Source organism: Somniosus microcephalus, chromosome 16 (assembly GCF_052327205.1).
Source record: "Somniosus microcephalus isolate GS21.2 chromosome 16, FLI_Smic_1.0, whole genome shotgun sequence".
Classification (NCBI taxonomy): Eukaryota; Metazoa; Chordata; class Chondrichthyes; order Squaliformes; family Somniosidae; genus Somniosus; species Somniosus microcephalus.
In genome coordinates, this window is record NC_141002.1 from 105,241,146 (window position 1) to 105,264,766 (window position 23,621).

The 23,621-nt window shown below is 48.5% G+C and overlaps 1 protein-coding gene across 1 annotated transcript in view; it reads left to right on the forward strand.

The window, feature by feature from the left end:
• LOC147106466 (CD9 antigen-like) overlaps positions 1-20,389 on the forward strand; it is a 49,893-nt gene extending 29,504 nt beyond the window's left edge. The window contains exons 5-8 of the mRNA XM_086009667.1: positions 7,306-7,404; positions 11,734-11,799; positions 17,078-17,161; positions 17,245-20,389. Of these exons, the coding sequence (XP_085865793.1) occupies positions 7,306-7,404; positions 11,734-11,799; positions 17,078-17,161; positions 17,245-17,307 (312 nt within the window). The 3' untranslated portion in view covers positions 17,308-20,389. The remainder of the gene's footprint in view (positions 1-7,305; positions 7,405-11,733; positions 11,800-17,077; positions 17,162-17,244) is intronic.
• The last annotated feature ends 3,232 nt before the right edge of the window (positions 20,390-23,621 follow it).

Genomic DNA, 23,621 nt, shown 5'->3' on the forward strand with positions numbered 1-23,621 from the left:
AAGTGCTCCTCCTGTGCTATGTGGGAAGTCAGGGACACTTTAGGTGTCCAGGGCGAACACATGTGCAGGAAGTATCTCCAGCTGCAGCTACTCGAAATCCACATTTCGGAGCTGGAGCTGCAGCTGGAGTCACTGTGGAGCATCCGCGAAGCTGAGATCTTCGTGGATAGCACGTTTAACGAGGTGGTCACACCGCAGGTAAAGAGTGCACAGGCAGACAGGGAATGGGTGACCGCCAGACAGAGTCAAAGAACTAAGAAGGTAGTGCAGGAGTCCCCTGGGTCCATCTCCCTCTCCAACAGATTTTCCATTTTGGATACTGCTGGGGGAGATGATTTTTCAGGGGAATGCAGCAAGAGCCAAGTCCGTGACAGCACGAGTGGCTCAGCTGCACAGGAGGGGAGGAAAGAGAGTGGGAGAGCAATAGTGATAGGGGATTCTATCGTAATGGGAACAGATAGACGTTTCTGTGACCGCAGGTGTGACTCCAGGATGGTATGTTGCCTCCCTGGTGCCAGGGTCAAGGATGTCACTGAATGGCTGCAGGGCATTCTGAAGGGGGAGGGCGAACAGTCAGAGGTCGTGGTTCACATTGGTACCAACGACATAGGTTGAAAGAGGGATGAGGTCCTGCAACTAGAATTTAGGGAGCTAGGTAGCAGATTAAAAAGCAGGACCTCAAAGGTTGTAATCTCTGGATTACTCCCGGTGCCACGTGCTAGTGAGTATAGAAAATGAGGAGAGAGCAGATGAATGCGTGGCTAAAGAGTTGGTGCAAGAGGGAGGGTCTTAGTTTCCTGGATCACTGGGTCTGCTTCTGGGGAAGGTGGGACCTGTACAAGTCGGACGGGTTGCACCTGAACCAGAACGGGACCAACATCCTTGCGGGGAGGTTTGCTAGTACTGTTGGGGGGTGGGTTTAAACTAACTTGGCAGGGGGATGGGATACGGAATGGAGCTATAGTAGTGGGTGATGCACAGCCAAATATAGAGGAAAAAACAAGTCAGTCTGGAAGGCAGAGCAAATATGTAACGGCACAAGGGAGTATGGCAAGGCTGAATGGCATTTATTTTAATGCAAGGAGTCTTGCGAGTAAGGCAGATGAATTGAAGGTGTTGATGAACACATGGGAGTATGATATTGTTGCTATCACAGAGACATGGTTGAGGGAGGGGCAGGACTGGCAGCTCAATATTCCGGGGTATAGAATCTTCAGGTGAGACAGAGGGGGGTGTAAAAGAGGAGGGGGTGTCGCAATATTAATCACAGAGTTAATTACTGCTGTAAGGAGGGATGATATATTAGCGGGTTCCTCTAATGAGGCCATATGGGTAGAACTTAAAAACAAAAAGGGGGCAAGCACTTTGCTGGGAGTGTACTATAGGCCCCCAAACAGTCAGGGGGAGATAGAGGAACAGATATGTAGGCAAATCTCAGAGAAGTGTAAAAATAATAGGGTAATAATAGTAGGGGATTTCAACTTCCCCAATATTAACTGGGATAGTCAGAGTGTGAAAGGCTTAGAGGGTGCGGAATTCTTAAAGTGCATCCAGGAGAGCTTTTTGAGTCAGCATGTAGAAAGTCCTACAAGAGAGGGGGCGGTACTGGACCTAATTCTAGGGAATGTAGCCGGGCAAGTGGTAGAAGTGTCAGTAGGAGAGCATTTTGATGACAGTGACCATAATTCGGTGAGATTTAAGGTAGCCATGGAAAAGGACAAAGATGGACTGGAAATAAAGGTTCTAAATTGGGGGAAGGCTGATTTTAATATGATAAGGCAGAATCTGGCCAAAGTGGATTGGTACAAGCTACTTGTAGGAAAATCCACATCAGAGCAGTAGGAGTCTTTCAGAAAGGAAATAGAAAGAGTACAACGCCAACATGTTCCCGTAAAGGTCAAGGGTGGGACCAACAAGCCCAGGGAACCCTGGATGTCAAGGGATATACAAGAATGGATTAGGAAAAAAAGGGAGGCTTTTGGCAGATACAAAGGACTAAAAACAATGGAAGCCTTAGAGGAGTAAAGAAATTAGGAGAGCGAAGAGGGGGCATGAAAAAACACTGGCGGGCAAAAATAAAGGAAAATCCCAAAGTGTTTTATAAGTATATTAAGGGCATGAGGATAACCAGGGAAAGAGTAGGGCCCATTAGGGACCAAAGTGGCAATCTGTGTGTAAAGCCGGGAGATGTGGGTGAGGTTTTAAATGAATATTTTGCATCTGTGTTCACTATGCAAAAGGACGATGTAGGCATAGAAATCAGGCAGGGAGATTGTGATATACTTGAACAAATTAGTATTGAGAGGCAGGAGGTACTAGCGGTTTTAGTGGGCTTAAAAGTGGATAAATCCCCAGGCCCAGATGAAATGTATCCCAGGCTGCTGTGTGAGGCAAGGGAGGAGATTGCAGGGGCTCTGACACAAATTTTCAGAACCACTCTGGCCACAGGGGAGGTGCCAGAGGACTGGAGGACAGCTAACATAGTACCATTATTCAAGAAGGGTAGTAGAGATAAACCAGGGATTACAGGCCAGTGAGCCTAACATCAGTGGTAGGGAAATTATTGGAAAAAATTCTGAGGGACAGAATTAGTCTCCACTTGGAGAGGCAAGGATTAATCAAGGATAGTCAGCATGGCTTTGTCAGGGGGAGATCATGTCTAACCAATTTGACTGAATTTTTCGAGGGGGCGACTAGGTGTGTGGATGAGGGTAGTGCAGTTGATGTACTCTACATGGACTTCAGTAAGGCTTTTGGCAAAGTCTCGCATGGGAGACTGTTCAAGAGGGTAAGAGCACATGGGATCCAGGGCAATTTGGCACATTGGATCCAAAATTGGTTTAGTGGCAGGAGGCAAAGGGTGATGGTTGAAGGTTGTTTTTGTGACTGGAAGCCTGTGTCCAGTGGTGTACCGCAGGGATCGGTGCTGGGTCCTTTGCTGTTTGTAGTGTACATTAATGATTTAGATATGCATGCAGGAGATATGATCAGTAAGTTCGCAGATGACACGAAAATTGGTGGAGTGGTAAATCGCGAGGAGGGAAGCCTCAAGCTACAGGACGATATAGACAGGTTGGTCAGGACAGTGGCAAATGGAATTTAACCCTGAAAAGTGTGAGGTGATGCATTTTGGGAGGACTAACAAGGCAAGGGAATACACAATGAACGGTAGGATCCTAGGGAGGACAGAGGATCAGAGGGACCTTGGTGTGCATGTACATAGATCCCTGAAGGCAGCACGACAGGTAGATAAGTTGGTTAAGAAGGCATATGGGATACTTGCCTTCATTAGCCGAGGCATAGAATATAAGAGCAGGGAGGTTATGATGGAGCTGTACAAAACGCTGGTTAGGCCACAGCTGGAACACTGTGTGCAGTTCTGGTCGCCACACTATAGGAGGGATGTGATTGCATTGGAGAGGGTGCAGAGGAGATTCACCAGGATGTTACCTGGGCTGGAGCACTTCAACAATGAAGAGAGACTGGACAGGCTGGGGTTGTTTTCCTTAGAGCAGAGAAGGCTGAGGGGGGACCTGATTGAGGTGTACAAAATTATGAGGGGCATAGATAGGGTAGATAGAAAGGAACTTTTCCCCTTAGTAGAGGGGTCAATAACCAGGGGGCATAGTTTCAAGATAAGGGGCAGGAGGTTTAGAGGGGATTTGAGGAAAAACTTTTTCACCCAGAGGGTGGTTGGAATCTGGAACTCACTGCCTGAAAGGGTGGTAGAGGCAGGAACCCTCACAACATTCAAGAAGCATTTAGATGAGCACTTGAAATGCCACAGCATACAAGGCTACGGACCAAGTGCTGGAAAATGGGATTAGAATAGACAGGACTTGATGGCCAGCGCGGACACGATGGGTCGAAGGGCCTCTTTCTGTGCTGTATAAATCTATGTCTATGTTTATCCTCCTTTAAACCCTCTTCAATAAAAGCACTAACCTTCTCCATCGCCAATTTGGAAATGTCTTCTTTTGTATAAGAACATAAGAAACAGGAGCAGGAGTAGGCCATAAAGCTCTTGATAAAAGCTACTAGCCGCCTCCAAAATCTCCCCACTTTCCTGAATGATCTTCTCCCCAACCTTCAACTCTCCAAATAATGATAATCTCTGTCACAGCTTCTCTTGCTCTAGAAAATATTTAGTGCATCTTTCTCCCTCCAATGCATCTTTAGCTTTTGCCCGGAGGATGGCCCCCTTGCATTTTTCAGCTTGCAATAATTCCCACTCTTCCTGTAAAGCCACCCACTTGGTCTCTGCTGCCTTATCCCCTCTGTCAACTGCTTTACAGATATCCGTAAACCTTCTGTTACTATTCTCTTCTCGACGCTGGTTAGTTGCCGAAAAAACTTTGACCTCATATTTGAAATTGTCCCACCAAACTCTTCTTTCTTTCAAGAACAAAGGTTCCTTCTGAGTATTCTTTATTATATTTATAATCCCTTCTTTATAAGCAATTTATTTCAGTTATTGGTTGTTTAAAATCCACATCCCTGGACCGATCTTAACTCTGCTGTTCCTAATTCTAAGAACCAAAGCCGAGTGATCACTAAAAAATACTTTTTTATAATAAATCTCCATCACCTCAGAACTTAACCCTTCCCGCATTAACACAAAATCTATTCGGCTCTGTTTTAAAACATCACCCACCCAACCTCTTCTGGAGAACTCCCTTTTATGCGGTTCCGATCCCTCCATAAGTCTCTCAAATTTAAATTTGCCATCATTTTTACAATCATCCCTCTGGAGTTATCATCCTTAAAGGTCATCTGGGCTGAAATGTCCATCCGAGATAAAAATATATTAAAATCCCCCACTATACAAGGGCTTGCCGTCTCTGCCAATTCAGTGAATAACTACTGAAAAAACTTGCGACGCTTGCAATGGTCGTTCGGTGCATAGATATTAAAGAGATCGCAATTAAATTCCTCCATCTTTACCCTTAGCCATAAAAATCTCCCCTCAGTGTCCTTGTCCACCAAGGCAACGTTCTCTTTTATGGACGGACTCACCAAAACAACCACCCCTCTACAGTTATTGTTTGCACAACTGCAAACACCTCTCCCTTCCAAACCTTTCGAACTCTTTCTAGGATATCCTCATCCCAAAAGGTTTCTTGCAGACACAAGTCCGTGCCTTTAAAACACTGCAACAACTGCTGCAATTCTTCTCACCCCTCAGTCCGTTCATATTAATCGAGACCAATGTAATCATGGCTCCGAATAAGGGAAGTGTGCCTGATAATCCCCCCCATCATTTAATTTCTGACCCTTCCCTCCTCTCATGCTCCTTCCCAACTTTTTGGTCAGCTGTTGCTTTTTCCTGCAGCCTCCGACTCTTTTTCACCTCCTGTTTGAACCTTCCCTGTTTCAGCCTCTTCCTTACATTAGGTTTGGGCCGAGGAGCTGCCCCTTCTCCCTCCTTCTGCCCCTCACTAACCTTTCCCTTTCCACATGATGCCACCCCACCCCCCACTGCATGTCTCTGTCCCCCTCTGACTCCTCACTCTCGAGCACTTCTGTAACCTCCCGTCCCTGCTCCCCGTCAGATAGATAATCTCCCTTAGAGAGTCTTCGTGCTATCACGGTTTCTCCAACAGTGCCACTCCCTTCGGCCTCCTCTCCACCGCTGACCCTTGCTCCCCGTTTCTTCTCTCTCTGGGTCAATGGTGCATCTGCACCTATCTTGCTCCCTTCTGGCACCTTTGTCTCCCTGCTCCCATCCTGCTGCCCCTTTAAGGCTCCTGCCTCTTGCACCCTCTCCTTGTCTTGCCCCCTCCTGCTCCCCGAGATGTCTGACTCTTCGTCTTTCTTTGGAGTACTTACACTTACCCCACACCCCGCCTCCTCTCCCCCCCACGGACACCAGATTATTTAGGAAGAGCCGAGCCGTATTATGGCTCGACTCTGCCCTCGACCCGTGCTGCCCTCTGCTGTCTTTGTCCTTTTCCACCGTACTTGGTGTGTTTTCCACCACCTCCATCTTGTTCCCTGCTCTGCAATTTTCTGCCTCTTCCTGCACTTTTTTCTCCTTCCAGTCACCAGCTGTGTCCTCCGCCTGCTCCGCTCCTCCAGCCGCTCCACTCACACCTCCTGCTCCTTCTCCCATCTCCTCATCACTCAAGGGGCTTCCTTCTTCCGCACACTCACAGCGGGCGGGGCCTGTGACACACCCCACAGCTCTCCACCTTGCAACTCCGAGCGATGTGTCCAGACTCGCTGCAATTACAATAATACAAGTCTGGACAGCTTCTTACAAGATGGTCGTGTCCAAGACAATAATAACAAACCTTCACTTGGTTTGCAGTACCCGGAAGTACTGCATTACTTCCATTGTCTCGAATTTTATGCTATACAGCAATGACTTCACCCCCTCTGGAAACCGTACCTTTACATAACGGGTTCCATCTGCTACACACGTTCCTGGATCGTATTTCCTCTTTATTGCCGAGTAAATTTTAATGTCCCACGACTCCAACTTTTTGATTAGCACATCGTCCTCAATATAAACCAGTAGGTTAAAGAATGAGACCACCACCTCTTCCGAATATAGCAGAGATACCTCCAAGAACTTATCTCCAACCTTCAAACTTAGTAAAAGTCTTTCCACCTCCTCCCGGCCACTGACCGTCACCTCAAACCCAACATTTGGCTTTGGTCGGCAGGAAAAGCAGCTTCCCTCGCTGCAGTCCTCATGTACCACCTGGATAATATCCCAAGCTCGTATCTCCTTATCCTCCCACTGAACCATCACCGTGTTTTCTTTTCCAAACCTCCTGGAGTCCCGGCCCAAATCTTTGGGCCTTTTTCTCTCCCTTCCCCCAACATTTTCTCCCCTGATTAAATTCATCCTGAGAACATTGTCCTCTGAGGGGCCCGGCACTCTGGGCCCCTCAGCAGCCATCTGGCTGCTGTTTAAAGACCAAAAAGGCCCTAAAACCTGAAAAAAAACCCCACCATCAACTTTTTACAAACTCACTCCAACTCCCTGCAGTAATCAAGCAGCCAGCAGCACCTGCTCACTCCTAGCCCCTCCCACCTAGAGAGTGCCACCCACTGAGCCACTGGCTGACTGACCAGAGCAGGAGCACCAGCGCCCCCTCCAGGCACTATGAAACATACCGCCCATTTAAAGCAAACAAGATCCGAGGCCAAATTTCAATCGGGTCTCAGCCCACCTTCTCTGTCTTACCGCCCGTTTTGAGCGGAGGTCCAACGAGGTTTCTGCAGTGCAACGTGAAAGGAAAGCTTTGCACCAACAGACCAGCAAACTGAGATTGTCTTTTCCTCTTTCCCATCCAGGTCATTAAGCAGTTGCAGGACGCCTACGCTGGTACCATTGAATTGGGCAGCGCAGATGATGTTGACTTTCAGTGCATGATCAACGCTCTGCACAAAACTGTAGGTTGAGTCTATTCTCAAATATACAACTCACGGCGGGGGGGTACGGTATTGCAGTGGTTCTGTTACTGGACGAGTAATCCACAGGCCTGGCTAATAATCCTGCAAAAGTGAGTTTGGCCGGAATTTTGCCTACCTGGGCAGGTCTGGTGCAGCCAGTGTCTGTGGCGGGTCGCGACCCCACTGCTGGCTCCATCCCACTGTTGAAAATGAACCATAATGGTGCCTATTAAGCCCACCCAGTGCACTACCAATGAGATGGTGCAGGTCTGCTGACGTTATTTGTTATGAATCTTATGATCCATGAAGAAAGACTCATGAAATAACACTGGACGGCCAGCTGGTGGCACCGTCCAAGGAGTATAAATACTCGGGCGTGGGCCCAGCTTACCCAGGACATTTTGTAAACAGGAACTAGTGAAAGATAACTAGACCTCCATGTTTTGAAACAAGTTGATTAAAGCCTTGCTTTATACTCGAACCAAGTGCGTAGTGAGTTTTATTATGTCATCATTCATGACGCGTTTTCAGCCGGGATCCTTAAAGGGACCCTGGCCACATTAGATTTGACGTTTAATCTAACAGTGCTTTCAGTGCACGACAGCATTGGAGTGCTGCAAACACTGACAATGACTGCACAGAGGCAGAGGGCTGCACCCAGGTTCTCCGATGACTCCCTCCATATGCTTATGGAGGGAGTCAGAGCACGCAGGGAGGGTCTCTTCCCTTGCAACGGGCAGAAGCGGCCTCCCCAGGAGATCAAGACAGCCTGGCTGCACATTGCAGAGGAGGTCACAAGCAGGGATGTGGTCAGGAGGACAAGGCTGCAGTGGCACAACCATTTCAATGATGATCTCAGTAGATCAGGAAACATTACTGCAAAGCCACACTCAACCTCATCCTGCTGTGCCTCTCATCACATCCCCATCACTCTGCCTTCCCTGCCCTACTCCTGCACATTTTTACTCACACCAACTTACCTTGCACCTCCACCCATCCCTCTCTATCTACATTATCACTTCCCATTCTCACTAGCCACCCATTCGGTGTCACTCCATATAAACACGATGGGACTAATAGCGCGTTGGGGGTGTCCTGTATTACAGGGCTGCACCAGATGTGTTGCGCACCCGATGTGTAGTTATCCCCATGGTAACATCGCTGATAGGGCGGGAGAGGCTTGACTAGTGGCCTCCCTCCAGCCTGCAGTGCTCTGAAAGACAGAAGGACCTGCATTTCTATAGCGCCTTTCACCACCTCAGGATGTCCCAAAGCACTTTACAGCCAATGATGTACTTTTGGAGTGTGGTCACTGTCGTAATGTAGGAAACGTGACAGCCAATTTGCGCACAGCAAGATCCCACAAACAGCAATGTGACAATGACCAGATAATCTGTTTTAGTGATGTTGATTGAGGGATAAATATTGGCCAGGATACCGGGGAGAACTCTGCTGCTCTTCATCGGATTAGTGCCATGGGATCTTTTACTACTCTTCTTGGCAACATGATTAGTGCCATGAGAGAGCAAATGGGGCCTCGGTTTAATGTCTCATCCGAAAGGCGGCACCTCCAACAGTGCAGCACTCCCTCAGTACTGCCCCTCCGACAGTGCGGTGCTCCCTCAGTACTGCCCCTCCGACAGTGCAGCGCTCCCTCAGTACTGCCCCTCCGACAGTGCGGTGCTCCCTCAGTACTGCCCCTCCGACAGTGTAGCGGCTCCTCGGTACTGCCCCTGCGACAGTGCAGCGCTCCCTCAGTATTGCCCCTCCGACAGTGCAGTGCTCCCTCAGTACTGCCCCTCCGACAGTACGGCGCTCCCTCAGTACTGCCCCTCCGACAATGCGGCGCTCCCTCAGTACTGCCCCTCCGACAATGCGGCGCTCCCTCAGTACTACACCTCCGACAGTGCGGCGCTCCCTCAGTACTGCCCCTCCGACAGTGCGGCGCTCCCTCAGTACTGCCCCTCCGACAGTGCGGTGCTCCCTCAGCACTGCCCCTCCGACAGTGCGGCGCTCACTCAGCGCTGCCCCTCTGACAGTGCGGCGCTCCCTCAGTACTGCCCCTCCAACAGTGCGGCGCTCCCTCAGTACTGCCCCTCCGACAGTGCGGCGCTCCCTCAGTACTGCCCCTCCGACAGTGCGGCGCTCCCTCAGTACTGCCCCTCCGACAGTGCGGCGCTCCCTCAGTACTGCCCTTCCAACAGTGCGGCGCTCCCTCAGTACTGCCCCTCCGACAGTGCGGCGCACCCTCAGTACTGCACTGGAGTGTCAGCCTGGATTTTTTGCTCAAGTCTCTGGAGTGGGACTTGAACCCACAACCTTCTGACTCAGAGGCGAGAGTGCTGCCCACTGAGCCACAGCTGACACTAACCTTACAGAAGCTCTTATATTCTGATTTTATATTTCTTGATAGTTTACTCTCATATTTTATTTTCTCCCTTTTTATCAATTTTTTTGGTCATCCTTTGCTGGTTTCTAAAGCTCTTCCAATCCTTAGGCTTACTACTCTTCATGGCAACATGATAAGCCTCTTCTTGTAATCTAATTCAATCCTTAACTTCTTTCGTTAGCCACGGATGGATCACTTTTCCTGCGGAGTTTTTATTTCTGAATGGAATGTATTTTCGTTCGTCCCCCGTATAAATACTGTGGCTACAAGAGCAGGCCAGAAGCTGGGAATTCTGCGGCGAGTATCTCACCTCCTGACTCCCCAAAGCCTTTCCACCATCTACAAGGCACAAGTCAGGAGTGTGATGGAATACTCTCCACTTGCCTGGATGAGTGCAGCTCCAACAACACTCAAGAAGCTCGACACCATTCAGGATAAAGCAGCCCGCTTGATTGGCACTCCATCCACCACCTTCAACATTCACTCCCTCCACCACCGGCACACTGTGGCTGCAGTGTGTACCATCTACAAGATGCACTGCAGCAACTCGCCAAAGCTCCTTCAACAGCACCTTCCAAATTCGCGATCTCTACCACTTAGAAGGACAAGGGCAGCAGACGCATGGGAACATCACCACCTACAAGTTCCCCTCCAAGCCACACGCCATCCTGCCTTGGACCTGTATCGCCGTTCCTTCACTGTCGCTGGGCCAAAATCCTGGAACTCCCTTCCTAACAGCATTGTGGGTGTACCTACACCATATGGACTGCAGCGGTTCAAGAAGGTGGCTCACCACCATCTTCTCAAGGGCAATTAGGGATGGGCACTAAATGCAGGCCTAGCCAGTGACGCCCACATCCCATCAATGAATTAAAAAATTTTTTTTTTGAAAATCAGCAAACCCTGCCCCAGTCTTCAGAGACCTTGAGAATTGGGTCTGTATCTGTGGGACTGTTACTTTGACTGCAGAGGCAAGTAGCCTGGGTGCCTCTGTCAATGGTACTTAGGGGTCAACGGGTTGACGGCAGGTCAACCCAAAGTTAGCTGAGTCAGTGGTCTAACTGACATGAATCTTGTCGTTCATGTGGAAATGACTTATGAAATAATACTGGGCGGCCTGCTGGTGGCGCTGCCCAGGGAGAGTATAAATACTCGGGCATGGGCCCAGCTTGCTCAGGACATTCTTTAACAGGAACTAGTGAAGGACACAACTAGACCTCCATGTTGAAAACAGTTGATTAAAGCCTTGTTTAACACTCAGACCAAGTGCCTCGTAGTTTTCTTACCTCACTAGCCTCCTCAGTAATAACTCCAGACTCTGTCAGGGGGCAACATGTTGAAACATTGGCCCAGATATTCTGATCCCTACGGGTGTGCACGTGCTGTGTACCCACCCGTAGGGACATTGGAAATGCCGGTTTCAGGCATGCACTGTGCAAGCGCTGAAAACCGGCATTTCCGATTTAATTTATTGTAATTTCAACCAATTTAAAAAGGTGATGTTTTTTAAAAAATTTATTTAAAGTTTTACTATGTTTTTTCATTGATCTCCATTCATATATTTGACAGGTCTATCTGTCAAGTGTATGAAGGCAGATTCCCTTCTCCTATTGGCTGACCTGGCCCTCGTGATCACAGGGACGCTGCGAACCGCCTGCGCCCCTGGGATACGTGGGCCCTGCGCACTTGGAGTTTGGAGAGGCCCAGCACCGGAAATGTTCGCACCTCGGGAGCCCTCAGGTAAGCTCGTAGATTTTTCCAGATCAGAGGCCTCCGCACGCGGGAAGCCTCCGATCGGGAAATACGGCCCGTTAACTGCAAACTGAATATTATTTTGCCATCGGTTGCTGGGATTTCTGTTTGTATTGTACTGTGTAAATGTTTCTGTTCGTTGTGATGTTTTCTTCTTTGGTACTAACAGAAATATTTCTGTGCTCTAGTTGGACTGTTGCGGTTACACAGATAACTCCGGGAGTGAAAAAGGATGTCACAGTGGCCAACATAAAGTAAGGTTCTAACCATCAATATTGTCTTTACAGGAGCTGAGGTTGGTGTTTATTGGAATAAGCCTGGAGACAGACTGCTTGCTCACGCTTACAGCTTTGGTTCATCATAGAGTCACAGAATAGTACAGCACAGAAGGAAGCCATTTGGCCCATCGAGTCTGCGCCGGCTCATTTGAAGAGCAATCCAGTTAGTCCCACTCCCTCCCCCGCTCTTTCCCCATATCCCTGCAATTTGTTCTCCTTCAAGTATTTATCGAATCCCCTTTTGAAAGCTACCATTGAATCTGTATCCACCGCCCTATCAGGCCGTGCATTCCAAATCACAACAACTCACTGCGTAAAAAAGCTTTTCCTCATCTCCCCCTCTGGTTCTTTTGCCAATCACCTTAAATCTGTGCCCTCTGGTTACTGACCCTTCAGCCATTGGAAACAGTTTCTCTTTATTTACTCTGTCCAAACCCTTCATGATTTTAAACACCTCTATCAAATCTCTTCTTCGCCTTCTCTGCTCTAAGGAGAACAACCCCAGCTTCTCCAGTCTCTCCACGTAACTGAAGTCCCTCATCCCTGGAACCATTCTCGTAAACCTCTTCTGACCCTCTCCAAAGCCTTCACGCCCTTCCTAAAGTGTGGAGAGGGGAGGGCAAACAATAATGGGGAAAAAATAACATTTAATTAGGCACACTTGCTCATTTGAAGTCTTCTCTGTGAAGCCGGTGGGAATGACGTCACCGCCAGTGGGCGGGAGTCAACATTGGTTGAGGGGGCAGGGCGGTGGCCAGGCTGCCGGGGGTCCATGGAAATGCTCCCCGGCAAATTAATTAGGGATTGGGGAGGGGGGTGCGGGGGTGGGTGCCGTCAGTGGAGATGGCTATGATATCCTTGTGGACCAGCCCTCCCGGCCCGGAGTCTTGCCTTCTTCTGACGGGCCATAGTTGGGGCCTGGTTAAAATAACGTGACATCATCGGGGCACAACACTGCCATTTAAATCAGGCCCCTGCTCCCGCTCCTCAGGGCCAGGGCAGCCTTCCCGTGCCTGAAGACAGGCAAGTAAACTGCACCAGCCACCCACGCTGTTCCTCACAGGCACACAATGCGGGGGGGGGGGCGGGGGGTGTGGGGGGGGGGTGCGTGGGGAGGATAAAATCGACCCTTAAATGTTTACTACTTTTATAAAACAATGACAGCGGATTTGTGTGGAGTAAATGACCCACCTGAAACTCGCCCTTGAATAGATTTGCGTGATGTCTGTTTGCAAAGTCGGAATTGCGAAGGACTTTACAGTTATGGAAGCAAAGTTCAGGACAATTTGTGGGGTTTGATCTCGAGTGGCGCTGGATAGAAAAGAACAACAATGTGCAGAACTCAGATTATTAGTGTCGCTAAAGAAAGAAAGACTTTCACCACCTCAGGACGTCCCAAAGCGTTTCACAGCCAATGAAATACTTAGAAACATAGAAACATAGAACATAGGAGCAGGAGGAGACCATTCGGCCCCTCGAGCCTGCTCTACCATTCAATGAGATCGTGGCTGATCATCCAAACTCAGTACCCTGTCCCTGCTTTCTCCCCATATCCCTTGATCCCTTGATCCCTTTAGCCTTAAGAAATATATCTAACTCCTTCTTGAATATATTTAATGAATTGGCCTCAACTGCCTTCTGTGGTAGAGAATTCCACAGGTTCACCACTCTCTGGGTGAAGAAATTCCTCCTCATCTCTGTCGTTGTAGTGTATGTACCCGTCTACCTTTAAGAGAACTATTGTATGTAACCGTTCACCTTTAAGAGAACTATTTTAGGTGTGGCACTACTTTGTTTGGCTTCTGTATACTGTAATACCGACGGTGACCACACCAGTATATAAGTGTTGTGTCAGGATTTATTGGGCAGATTCGCCCTGACCTTCGAATAGTAAAGTCCTGTTTTAAGTACTCTGGTAGTCTGTGTATTAATTAACTAAACAACCCACAGACTTTACAGTCGTAAATGGCTTACCCCTTATCCTTAGACTGTGACCCCTGGTTCTGGACTCCCCGACCATTGGGAACATCCTTCCTGCATCTAGTTTGTCTAGTCCTGTTAGAATTTTATAAGTTTCAATGAGATCCCCTCTCATTCTTCTAAACTCCAATGAGTATAAGCCCAATCGACCCAATCTCTCCTCATACATCATTCCTGCCATCCCAGGTATCAGTCTGGTGAATCTTCGCTGTACTCCCTCCATGGCAAGAACATCCTTCCTCAGATAAGGCGACCAAAACTGCACACAGTACTCAAGGTGTGGCCTCACCAAGGCCCTGTACAATTGCAGCAGGACATTCTTGTTCCTGTACTTGAACCCTCTTGCTACGAAGGCCAACATACCATTTGCCTTCTTAATCGCCTGCTGCACCTGCATGCTTACCTTCAGCGACTGGTGCACAAGGACACCCAGGTCTCGTTGCACTTCCCCTTCTGCCAATGTATTGCCATTCAGATAATAATCTGCCTTCCTGTTTTTGACACCAAAGTGGATAACCTCGCATTTATCCACGTTATATTGCATCTGCCATGCTTCTGCCCAATCACCCAACCTGTCCAAATCGTACTGGAGTTTCTCGGCATCCTCCTCACAGCACACACGCCCACCCAGCTTTGTGTCGTCTGCAAACTAGGAGATATTACATCTAGTTCCCTCGTCTAGATCATTAATATATATTGTGAATAGCTGGGGTCCTAGGACTTATCCCTGCGGTACCCACTAGTCACTGCCTGCCACTCGGAAAAAGATCCGTTTATTCCAACTCTTTGCTTTCTGTCTGCCAACCAGTTCTCTATCCAAGTCAATACCTTGCCCCACAATCCCATGTGCCTTAACTTTACACGCTAATCTCTTATGTGGGACCTTATCGATATTCAATATGATCATGGCTGATCCCCTATCTCAGTACCATATTCCTGCTCCCTCCCCATATCCCTTGATGCCTTTTGTGTCTAGAAATCTATCTATCTCCTTCTTAAATATATTCAGTGACTTGGCCTCAACAGCCTTCTGTGGTAGAGAATTCCACAGGTTCACCACCCTCTGAGTGAAGAAATTTCTCCTCATCTCAGTCCTAAATGTCCTACCCCGTATCCTGAGACTGTGACTCCTCGTTCTAGACCCCCCAGCCAGGGGAAACATCCTCCCTGCATCCAGTCTGTCGAGCCCGGTCAGAATTTTATACGTTTCAATGAGATCCCCTCTCATTCTTCTAAACACTAGTGAGTAACCTCTTTTTTGAAGTGTAGTCACTGTTGTAATGTAGGAAGCGCAGCAGCCAATTTGTGCACAGCAAGCTCCCACAAACAGCAATGTGATAATTACCAGATAATCTGTTTTAAGTCGTGTTTAATCTTTAGATGCTGAGAGGTTGTTTCCCCTGGCTGGAGAGTCTAGAACCAGGGGTCAGAGTCTTGAGAGAAGGGGTCGGCCATTTAAGTCTGAAATGAGGAATTTCTTCACTCAGAGGGTTATGAATCTTTGGAATTCTCTACCCCAGAGAGCTGTGGATGCTCAGTCGTTGAGTATATTCAAGGCTGAGATCGATAGATGTTTGGTCTCTAGGGGTATCAAGGGATATGGGGATCGGGCGGGAAAGTGGAGTTGAGGTCGAAGATCAGCCATGATCTTATTGAATGCCAGAGCAGGCTCGAGGGGCCATATGGCCTACTCCTGCTCCTAATTCTTATGTCCTTATGTTCTTATGTGTTGGTTGTGGGATAAACATTGGCCCAGGACACTGGTGATAACTCTCCTCCGGGTTAGATCGTGAGGCATCCTGCCCGGTGGAAATGGGACGGTAACAACCTGAAAATGGTGGGGAATGACTTACCGCATGGCTGTGGCAATCCTTCCCGCGGACTACCACGGTGCGGCCGGAGCTCTGGCCAGAGACAGGCGGTCAGCTCTTTTAAAATATGAATCAGGGTCCTGTGATGTCAATAGGACCCTGTCTGCCATTCTAGGACAGTACCGGGTGGAGCAAGCCTGCTGGCTGTCCAATCCAAGACAAGCCCACAGTCTGTGTTTATTATTCTGGGGCCGGGAGACCTCAGACACTCACTCACATAAGGGAGGCCGCTTGATTTCCCTCTCCCTAGGGTGCCCAGACAATCCTTTGCATCGATAAGCAGTGACAAGAAATTCTGTCCTTCCATCTTCTCAGCCTGGGTTGATTGTGAAGGTGAAAGGGCAATGTTCTGTTCTTGAGTCAACCCATTTCTTTCACCATCCAGGAGATCACGCTCTGGGTTTTCTCCAAAACAAAGACTCTTTTAATGTGGACAGGTCATTAGCCTGACCAGGGGATGAGGGAGGCGGGGAGTGGGGGCTGGCTAGATGTTATTGGGGGGATTCTTCACTCCACTCCCATCAGATGTGAGTATCCCACTGGATGATCACCCAGCATTCGAAGACCAGGGGGAAAAAATTGGGTTGCTTTGTGCTTCCTGTTAGCGCCCCAAGGGGTGCAAAGCCCCTAGCGCCCGGGCACGGCGCCGGTAGCACCCTGCGGTGCTGCGCCTCCGGCGATGACATCATCACCGTGCGCAGCGCCCTGCTCGCACCCCGGCTGCAAACTTGGCTCATGCCCCCTGACCTACTGCTGGACACGATGTCCGACAGGGTCAGGGGGGCGTTTTTGTAGCCGCAGCGGCGCTAATTAAAAGGCAGATGCCGGGCGGCCATTTTTTTTGGGCCGCCTGCCAGCACCCGCCCCCTCTCGCCTCCTCCTGCGGGGTGCCGGCCACGATCCGTCAGCCCAGCGCTCCTCTTGAGTGCCGGGCTCTTTTCCCAGCACCCCCACTCTCCGGTGGTCCAGCAGGGCCCCGGTGTGTGCTGCGCTAGGCCTCGCCCCTTTAATCGGGGGAGGGAGGCAGGCCTGCAGTACCGCGGCGTTATGAGCCGACGCACGTGGCACTGCTGCAAGTAACGCCGCGATATTCAATGGGAGTGCCCCAAGAGGCAGGGGGAGCGCTTACAGTAGCCCCCCGCCTCCTGCTTGGGGCGCTACCGCTCAAATTCGGGTGCGGGGCGCTAACTTTTAGAGCCAATTATCCCCCCCAGAACTCTTCTCTCCTGCTTGGTGGGACCGTCTGGAGTGGGGCTCAAACCCAGAACCTTCTGCCTCAGAGGCAGTGACGCCAGTGCTGAGCCAAGGCTCACTGGCTCCCCAATGATCTATTACAGTGATGTCAATGAATGTCTTTCACTCCTGGTAACCAGCTAACTCTGACTTTTCATGTTCCGGTGCAGGATTGTCTGCAAGCCATTGAACAAATCATCAACTCCAAACTTCACATCTTCGCAGCAATTGCCTTTAGCATCGCCCTTGTTACAGTAAGGAGATCCCGTGATGCTTTGATTCAGGTCTTTGGTTCAAACCTTCTGCAGGTTGCTGACATCTGTTTATTATATTTCAGCTTTTCGGGATAATCTTCACGATCCTGTTGCAGCGATTTATCAAATCATCCGGTGTAATCTAACACCTGGAACATCAAAGTGCCGTTTTGAAACTAAATATGTTTCCTTTTTATAACGCAAATGCTTTTTAAAATATAAACGAGCCAGTAACAATTAATTTCCATTTACTAATTGTGGTTATCTTTGGTTAAAGGTTATTTTCATTGTATCAATCAAAAGTTTTGAGGGATTTTCTTACTGCTAATTTTGCTGAGAGTGTGACCGATGTTTGGAATTAGTAAATAACTGGCCTGTCGCAGTAGGTTATTAAAGTTTAAGACACAGACGAGGAATGAACACATCTGGGGTTAGAAGTCAGGGAGCGTGGCCGCTGGAAAGGATACAAAATCAAAGCAGTATCTACTGTCACATTCCCACCCTGAGCTAAACTTCCCTCCCATTGCCAAGGCCTCCGCTGACTACCCCTTCCTGCCTGTATCAGATCCCAGAGGGACCCGGGTTCCAAATGATTCGAGGTTGACCCGTATTGGGGACAGTGATTTAACTTTATTCAGCACAAGCAAGACTTAATGCATTGCAGTATTCGAACAGCAGTTTGCGGAGAATAATTGAGACTTATATTACCTCGTTATCCTCTGGGTAGAAGCCGCAACCGTGAGTAAGCTGCACCCTCTGTCTCTTGTCTCGCTTCATCTCCCGGGTGTCTCCTTGATTGTTCCTGAAATCTTCCACTGTGTCTCTGAAATCTTCTACTCTTTCTGAAATCTTCTGTGGCTGTTAAGAACCCCTCCTTATACCCTTACTCTCATTCAAAACCTATGGAGTCCTCCTGAACCAATCACTGGCCGACACCCCAAACCCAAAACCCGATTCTCAAGATGTCACGCCCGTAGCACCTTGGCTTTGGCAGCTTCTAGTCTGATGACCCCCCTGACATCAGCTGTTGTTGACCATCAAGATTCATATCTGCGGTTGTTATGGCAACACAAAGGGAACATGTCCCCATCGCATCCTTGCTCTTCGCTGTGAGTGGCCTTTGCTTTTAATTCACTGCAGATATCATAACATTCCAACACAGTGGCAGCTGCACCTGACCTTGGTCCCCAGGATAGCTGACTCTATTCGACCAGGACAGTCTTCTTTCTCACCCCAGGCCGTCTGGTTGCAGCTTACTCACAGACTTTCACTTATAAGCAAAAAGGGTTACAAGTCCTAAATAATTCAGGTTACCATCGCATACAATTGATGATTACAAACTTCTACATTTAATTCTTACACACGATTATAAATCCATTACTGATGATTATAAGATATTAAAACAAGTATTCTAAATCCAACCAATCCATGATAATCTTACGCGTGCCAGGTGGAAATGCCGGTGAGGGGAGGGGGCTGGGGGAATGTTTACTTGTCCTGTTTATCTCCTGTCCAGTGATTGGTTCTCCCCTGCACTGCCTTTTCCAACAACAACCACTTTCATTTATATAGCGCCTTTAACATAAAACGTCCCAGGAGCGTAAATCAGACAAAATTTGACACTGAGCCAAAGAAGGAGATATTCGGGCAGGTGATCAAAAGCTTGGTCAAAGAGGTAGGTTTTAAGGAGCGTCTTAAAGGAGGAGAGAGAGGCGGAGAGGTTTAGGGAGGTGAATTCCAGAGTTCAGGGCCCAGGCAGCTGAAGGCACGGCCGCCAATGGTGGAGTGATTAAAATCAGGGATGTGCAAGAGGCCAGAATTGGAGGAGCGCAGAGATCTCGAAGGATTCTCCCTATCCCTGTTACCTCCTACAACCCTGCACTTCTCCTAGCCTGGCCTCTTGTGCTTCTCCCCTTTTGCCCCCATTGGGGGCCGTGCCTTCAGCCATTTAGACCCCACCCTCTGGAATCTATTTACTAATCCCCTCCGCCCCTCCACTTCCCTCTCCTCCTTTAAGGCCCTCATTAAAACCCAGCTCTTTGACCAAGCTTTTGGCCATCCTTCCTACCATCTCCTCCTTTGGCCTCTGCAGGGCTAGAGGTGGGTGATGTTACCGAGGTGGAAGTAGGTGGGCTCGCTGCCTCTGTGAAGCACTTTGGGATGGTTTTCTACATTAAAAGCGCTTTAATAAATGCAACCTGTTGTTGTTGTAATTGGGTCTGTGCCCAGGTGCACTGGGCGTGGTGAAAGACCTCACTCCTGGAACTGAACCCGCCTGATGTTCCACACTCGCTACTAACCGGCATTCCAAGGATGCAGAGCCATGAAAATCTATCCCAATAAATCAAATTCTATTGTTATTGTACATGATTTTGGTTGAGATTTTTGGGAATCGCGTTCCATAATTCCATCCTATTTTGTCGTGAAGACCACCAGCAGTAATGCAGCGGGAGATCTGTTGGTAATTTTAAAACAGATTGAGCTTAACAATCTGCTTAGACCACACCTGGAATACTGTGAGCAGTTCTGGGCACCACACCTTAGGAAGGATATATTGGCCTTTGAGGGAGTGCAGCGCGGGTTTACCAGAATGATACCCGGACTTCAAGGGTTAAGTTACGAGGAGAGATTACACAAATTAGGGTTGTATTTCCTGGAATTTAGAAGGTTAAGGGGTGATCTGATCGAAGTTTTCAGGATATTAAGGGGAACAGATAGGGTAGAGAGAGAGAAACTATTTCCACTGGTTAGGGATTCTCGGACTAGGGGACATAGTCTAGAAATTAGAGCCAGACCTTTCAGGAGTGAAATTAGGAAACACTACTACACACAAAGGTTGGTAGAAGTTTGGAACCCTCATCCGCAAATGGCAGTTGATGCTGGGTCAATGGTTAATTTTAAATCTGAGATTGATAACCAAAGGTATTAAGGGATACGGGCCAAAGGCGGGTATATGGAGTTAGGTCACAGGTCAACCATGATCTCATTGAATGGCAGAACAGGTTCGAGGGGCTGAATGGCCTCCTCCTGTTCCGATGTTCCACTCTTTGAATCCAACCATGGTTTAAGCTCGATCACAATACTTATTTTGTTGGTGATAAAATGCAGCTTTTCTTTGACACGATTCTCTGTACGATATTGATTAATGCTTTGAAAAAAATAAAATAAATGTAAATGCTAATTATAAAAAAATGTCAATAAAGATATTCTTTTGTGTTTTACAAAGAATTCCATAGAATGTCCAGCACAGAAACAGGCCATTCGGCCCATCTGGTCCGTGTCTCTTCCCACCCCTCTTCATCTCACCCCATCAGCATATCCTTCTATTCCTTTTTCCCTCATGTGTTTATCCAGTTTCTCCTTAAAGGCATCGCTGCTCTTCGCCTCAACCACTCCCTGTGGTAGCGAGTTCCACATTCTCACCACTCTCTGGGTGTAAGTTGCCATGAAATGCTTGTGTTTGTTCTCCTGGTTGAAGGATGTGTGAAAGGACAAGTTGAGGCTGCAGGGAATTAGTGCTGGTGCAACACAGTGGAGGAAATTTTCACCTTCAGCCCAAAACAGGTGCAATTTTGGCACCCGTCCAGCTCCCGGTTCAACTGAGACAGCAACAACAACTTGTATTTATACAACACCTTATTACTGATTAAAATATCCCAAGGCGCTTCATAGGAGCAATTATCAAACAAAAGTTGACACCGAGCCACATAAGGAGATATTGGGACAGGCGGCCAGAAGCTTGGTCACAGCGGTAGGTTTTAAGGAGCGTCTTAAAGGAGGAGAGAGAGGCGGAGAGGTTTAGGGAGGGAATTCCAGAGCTTAGGGCCCAGGCAGCTGAAGGCACGGCCACCAATGGTGGAGCGATTAAAATCGGGGATGCGCAAGAGGGCAGAGTTGGAGGAGCGCAGAGGGTTGTGGGGCTGGAGGAGGTTACAGATATAGGGAGGAGCGAGGCCATGGAGGGATTTGAAAACCAGGATGAGTATTTTAACATCGAGGCGTTGCTGGACCAGGAGCCAGTGTAGGTCAGCGAGCACAGGGGAGATGGGTGAACGGGACCTGGTGCGAGTTAGGACACGGGGCAGCAGAGTTTTGGATGAGCTGAAGTTTACGGAGGGTGGAGGGTGGGAGGCCGGCCAGGAGAGCTAGCATGCACGCGCGTGCTCTGTCCATCCGTGCATTAGAATTGTGATCGGGGTCCTACGACTAGCGTTGGCTTCCTATTTGCATATTTAACCAGCCTCCCACCTGTTTTGGGTGGGAGTGCTGGCCGCACATTTGAAGGCCAGTCTGAAAGTTGAATCAGGCGGGCAATTGGGTGTCTGGAAACAGCTGGGGATGGGGGGGGGCGGGGGCGGTAGGGGCATTGAATCGTGAATCTGAACGAGCGGCAGTAGAGATCAGGGGTGAGGTAGATTCGTGAGTATTGCCTGCAGTTTTGGGCACACTACCCGAGAAGGATACAATGGCGTTAGGAAGGGTTCAGAGCAGAATGACCAGGTTGATTCAATGCCTTAGGGGATGAGTTATAAACAACATCTCATGCAACTAAGCATAGTGCCACTGGAGAAAGATAATCCAAGTCTTCAAAACAATGAAAAGATACAGAGGAAGTCTGAGTAAACAAGCCTTTTGAATTGGGCAGTGAGCATGGAACTACAAACACAAGTACAAAATACACAAGGCCAGACAAGATTTGAGATTGGAGCAGTGGTTCAGTTAGTAGCCCTCTCACCTCTGAGTCAGAAGGTTGTGGGTTCAAGTCCCACTCTGAGAGGGACCTGAGCACATAATCTAGGCTGACACTCCCAGTGCAGTACTGAGGGAGCGCCGCACTGTCGGAGGTGCCGTCTTTTGGATGAGACGTTAAACCAAGGCCCTGTCTGCCCTCTCAGATGGACATAAAAGATCCCATGGCACTATTTCGAAAAAGAGCAGGGGAGTTCTCCCTGGTGTCCTAGCCAATATTTATCCCTCAACCAACATCCCTAAAACAGATGAATGGTTATTATCTATTTGCTGTTTGCGGGATTTTGCTGTGCACTAATTGGCTACCGCGTTTCCTACATTACAACAGTGACTACACTTCAAACAGTTAAATATTGGAGAATTCCCCTGCTCTTCTTTGAAATAGCACCATGGGATCTTTTACGTCCACCTGAGAGAGCAGACAAGGCCTCGGTTTAACGTCTCATCCAAAAGACGGCACCTCCGACAGTGCTCAAGTCTCTGGAGTGGGACTCGAGCCCACAACCTCCTGACTCAGAGTGTCGATGCTTTCAGCCAGAACCGCCCCTCCCACCCCCAACGCCACCCCCCCCCAGCCCCAGCAGTTGGTAGCGGACACCTCCACACTCTCCGACATGTTGCAAAAATTCCCTGGCAGGTAGACCACTGCACTCACATATTAATGGGGCACTTTGTTCTGCGTGACCTGATAATTTTAATGTGTGGTCCCTTTACATAAGAACATAACAATTAGGAGCAGGAGTCGGCCATTTGGCCCCTCGAGCCTGCTCCGCCATTCAATAAGATCATGGCTGATCTTCTACCTCAACTCAACTTTCCTGCACTATCCCCATATCCCTCGATTCCATTAATATCCAAAAATCTATCGATCTCTGTCTCGAATATACTCAACGACTGAGCCTCCACAGCCCTCTGGGGTAGAGAATTCCAAAGATTCACCACCCTCGGAGTGAAGAAATTCCTCCTCATCGCAGTCCTAAATGGCCGGCCCCTTATCCTGAGACTGTGACCCCTGGTTCTAGACTCCCCAGCCAGGGGAAACATCCTCCCTGCATCTACCCTTTCAAGTCCTGTAAGAATTTTGTATGTTTCAATGAGGTCAGTCTGGTGAACCTTCGTTGCACTTCCTCTATGGCAAGTATATCCTTCCTTAGGTAAGGAGACCAAAACTGTACCCAATACTCCAGGTGTGGTCTCACCAGGGCCCTATATAATTGCAGTAAGACGTCTTTACTCTTATACTCAAATCCTCTTGTAATAAAGGCCAACATACCATTTGCTTTCCTAATTGCTTGCTGTACCTGCATGTTAACTTTCAGTGATTCGTGTACAAGGACACCCAGGTCCCTCTGAACACCAACATTTCCCAATCTCTCACCATTTAAAAAATACTCTGCTTTACTATTTTTCCTACCAAAGTGGATAACTTCACATTTCTCCACATTATATTCCATTTGCCATGTTCTTGCCCACTCACTTACCTTGTCTATATCCCCTTGAAGCCTCCTTGCATCCTCCTCACAACTTACATTCCCACCCAGCTTTGTATCATCAGCAAACTTGGATATATTACATTTGGTCCCCTCATCCAAATCATTGATGTAGATTGTGAATAGCTGAGGCCCAAGCACTGATCCTTGTGGTACCCCACGAGTTACAGCCTGCCAACCCAAAAATGACCCATTTATTCCTACTCTTTGTTTTCTGTCCG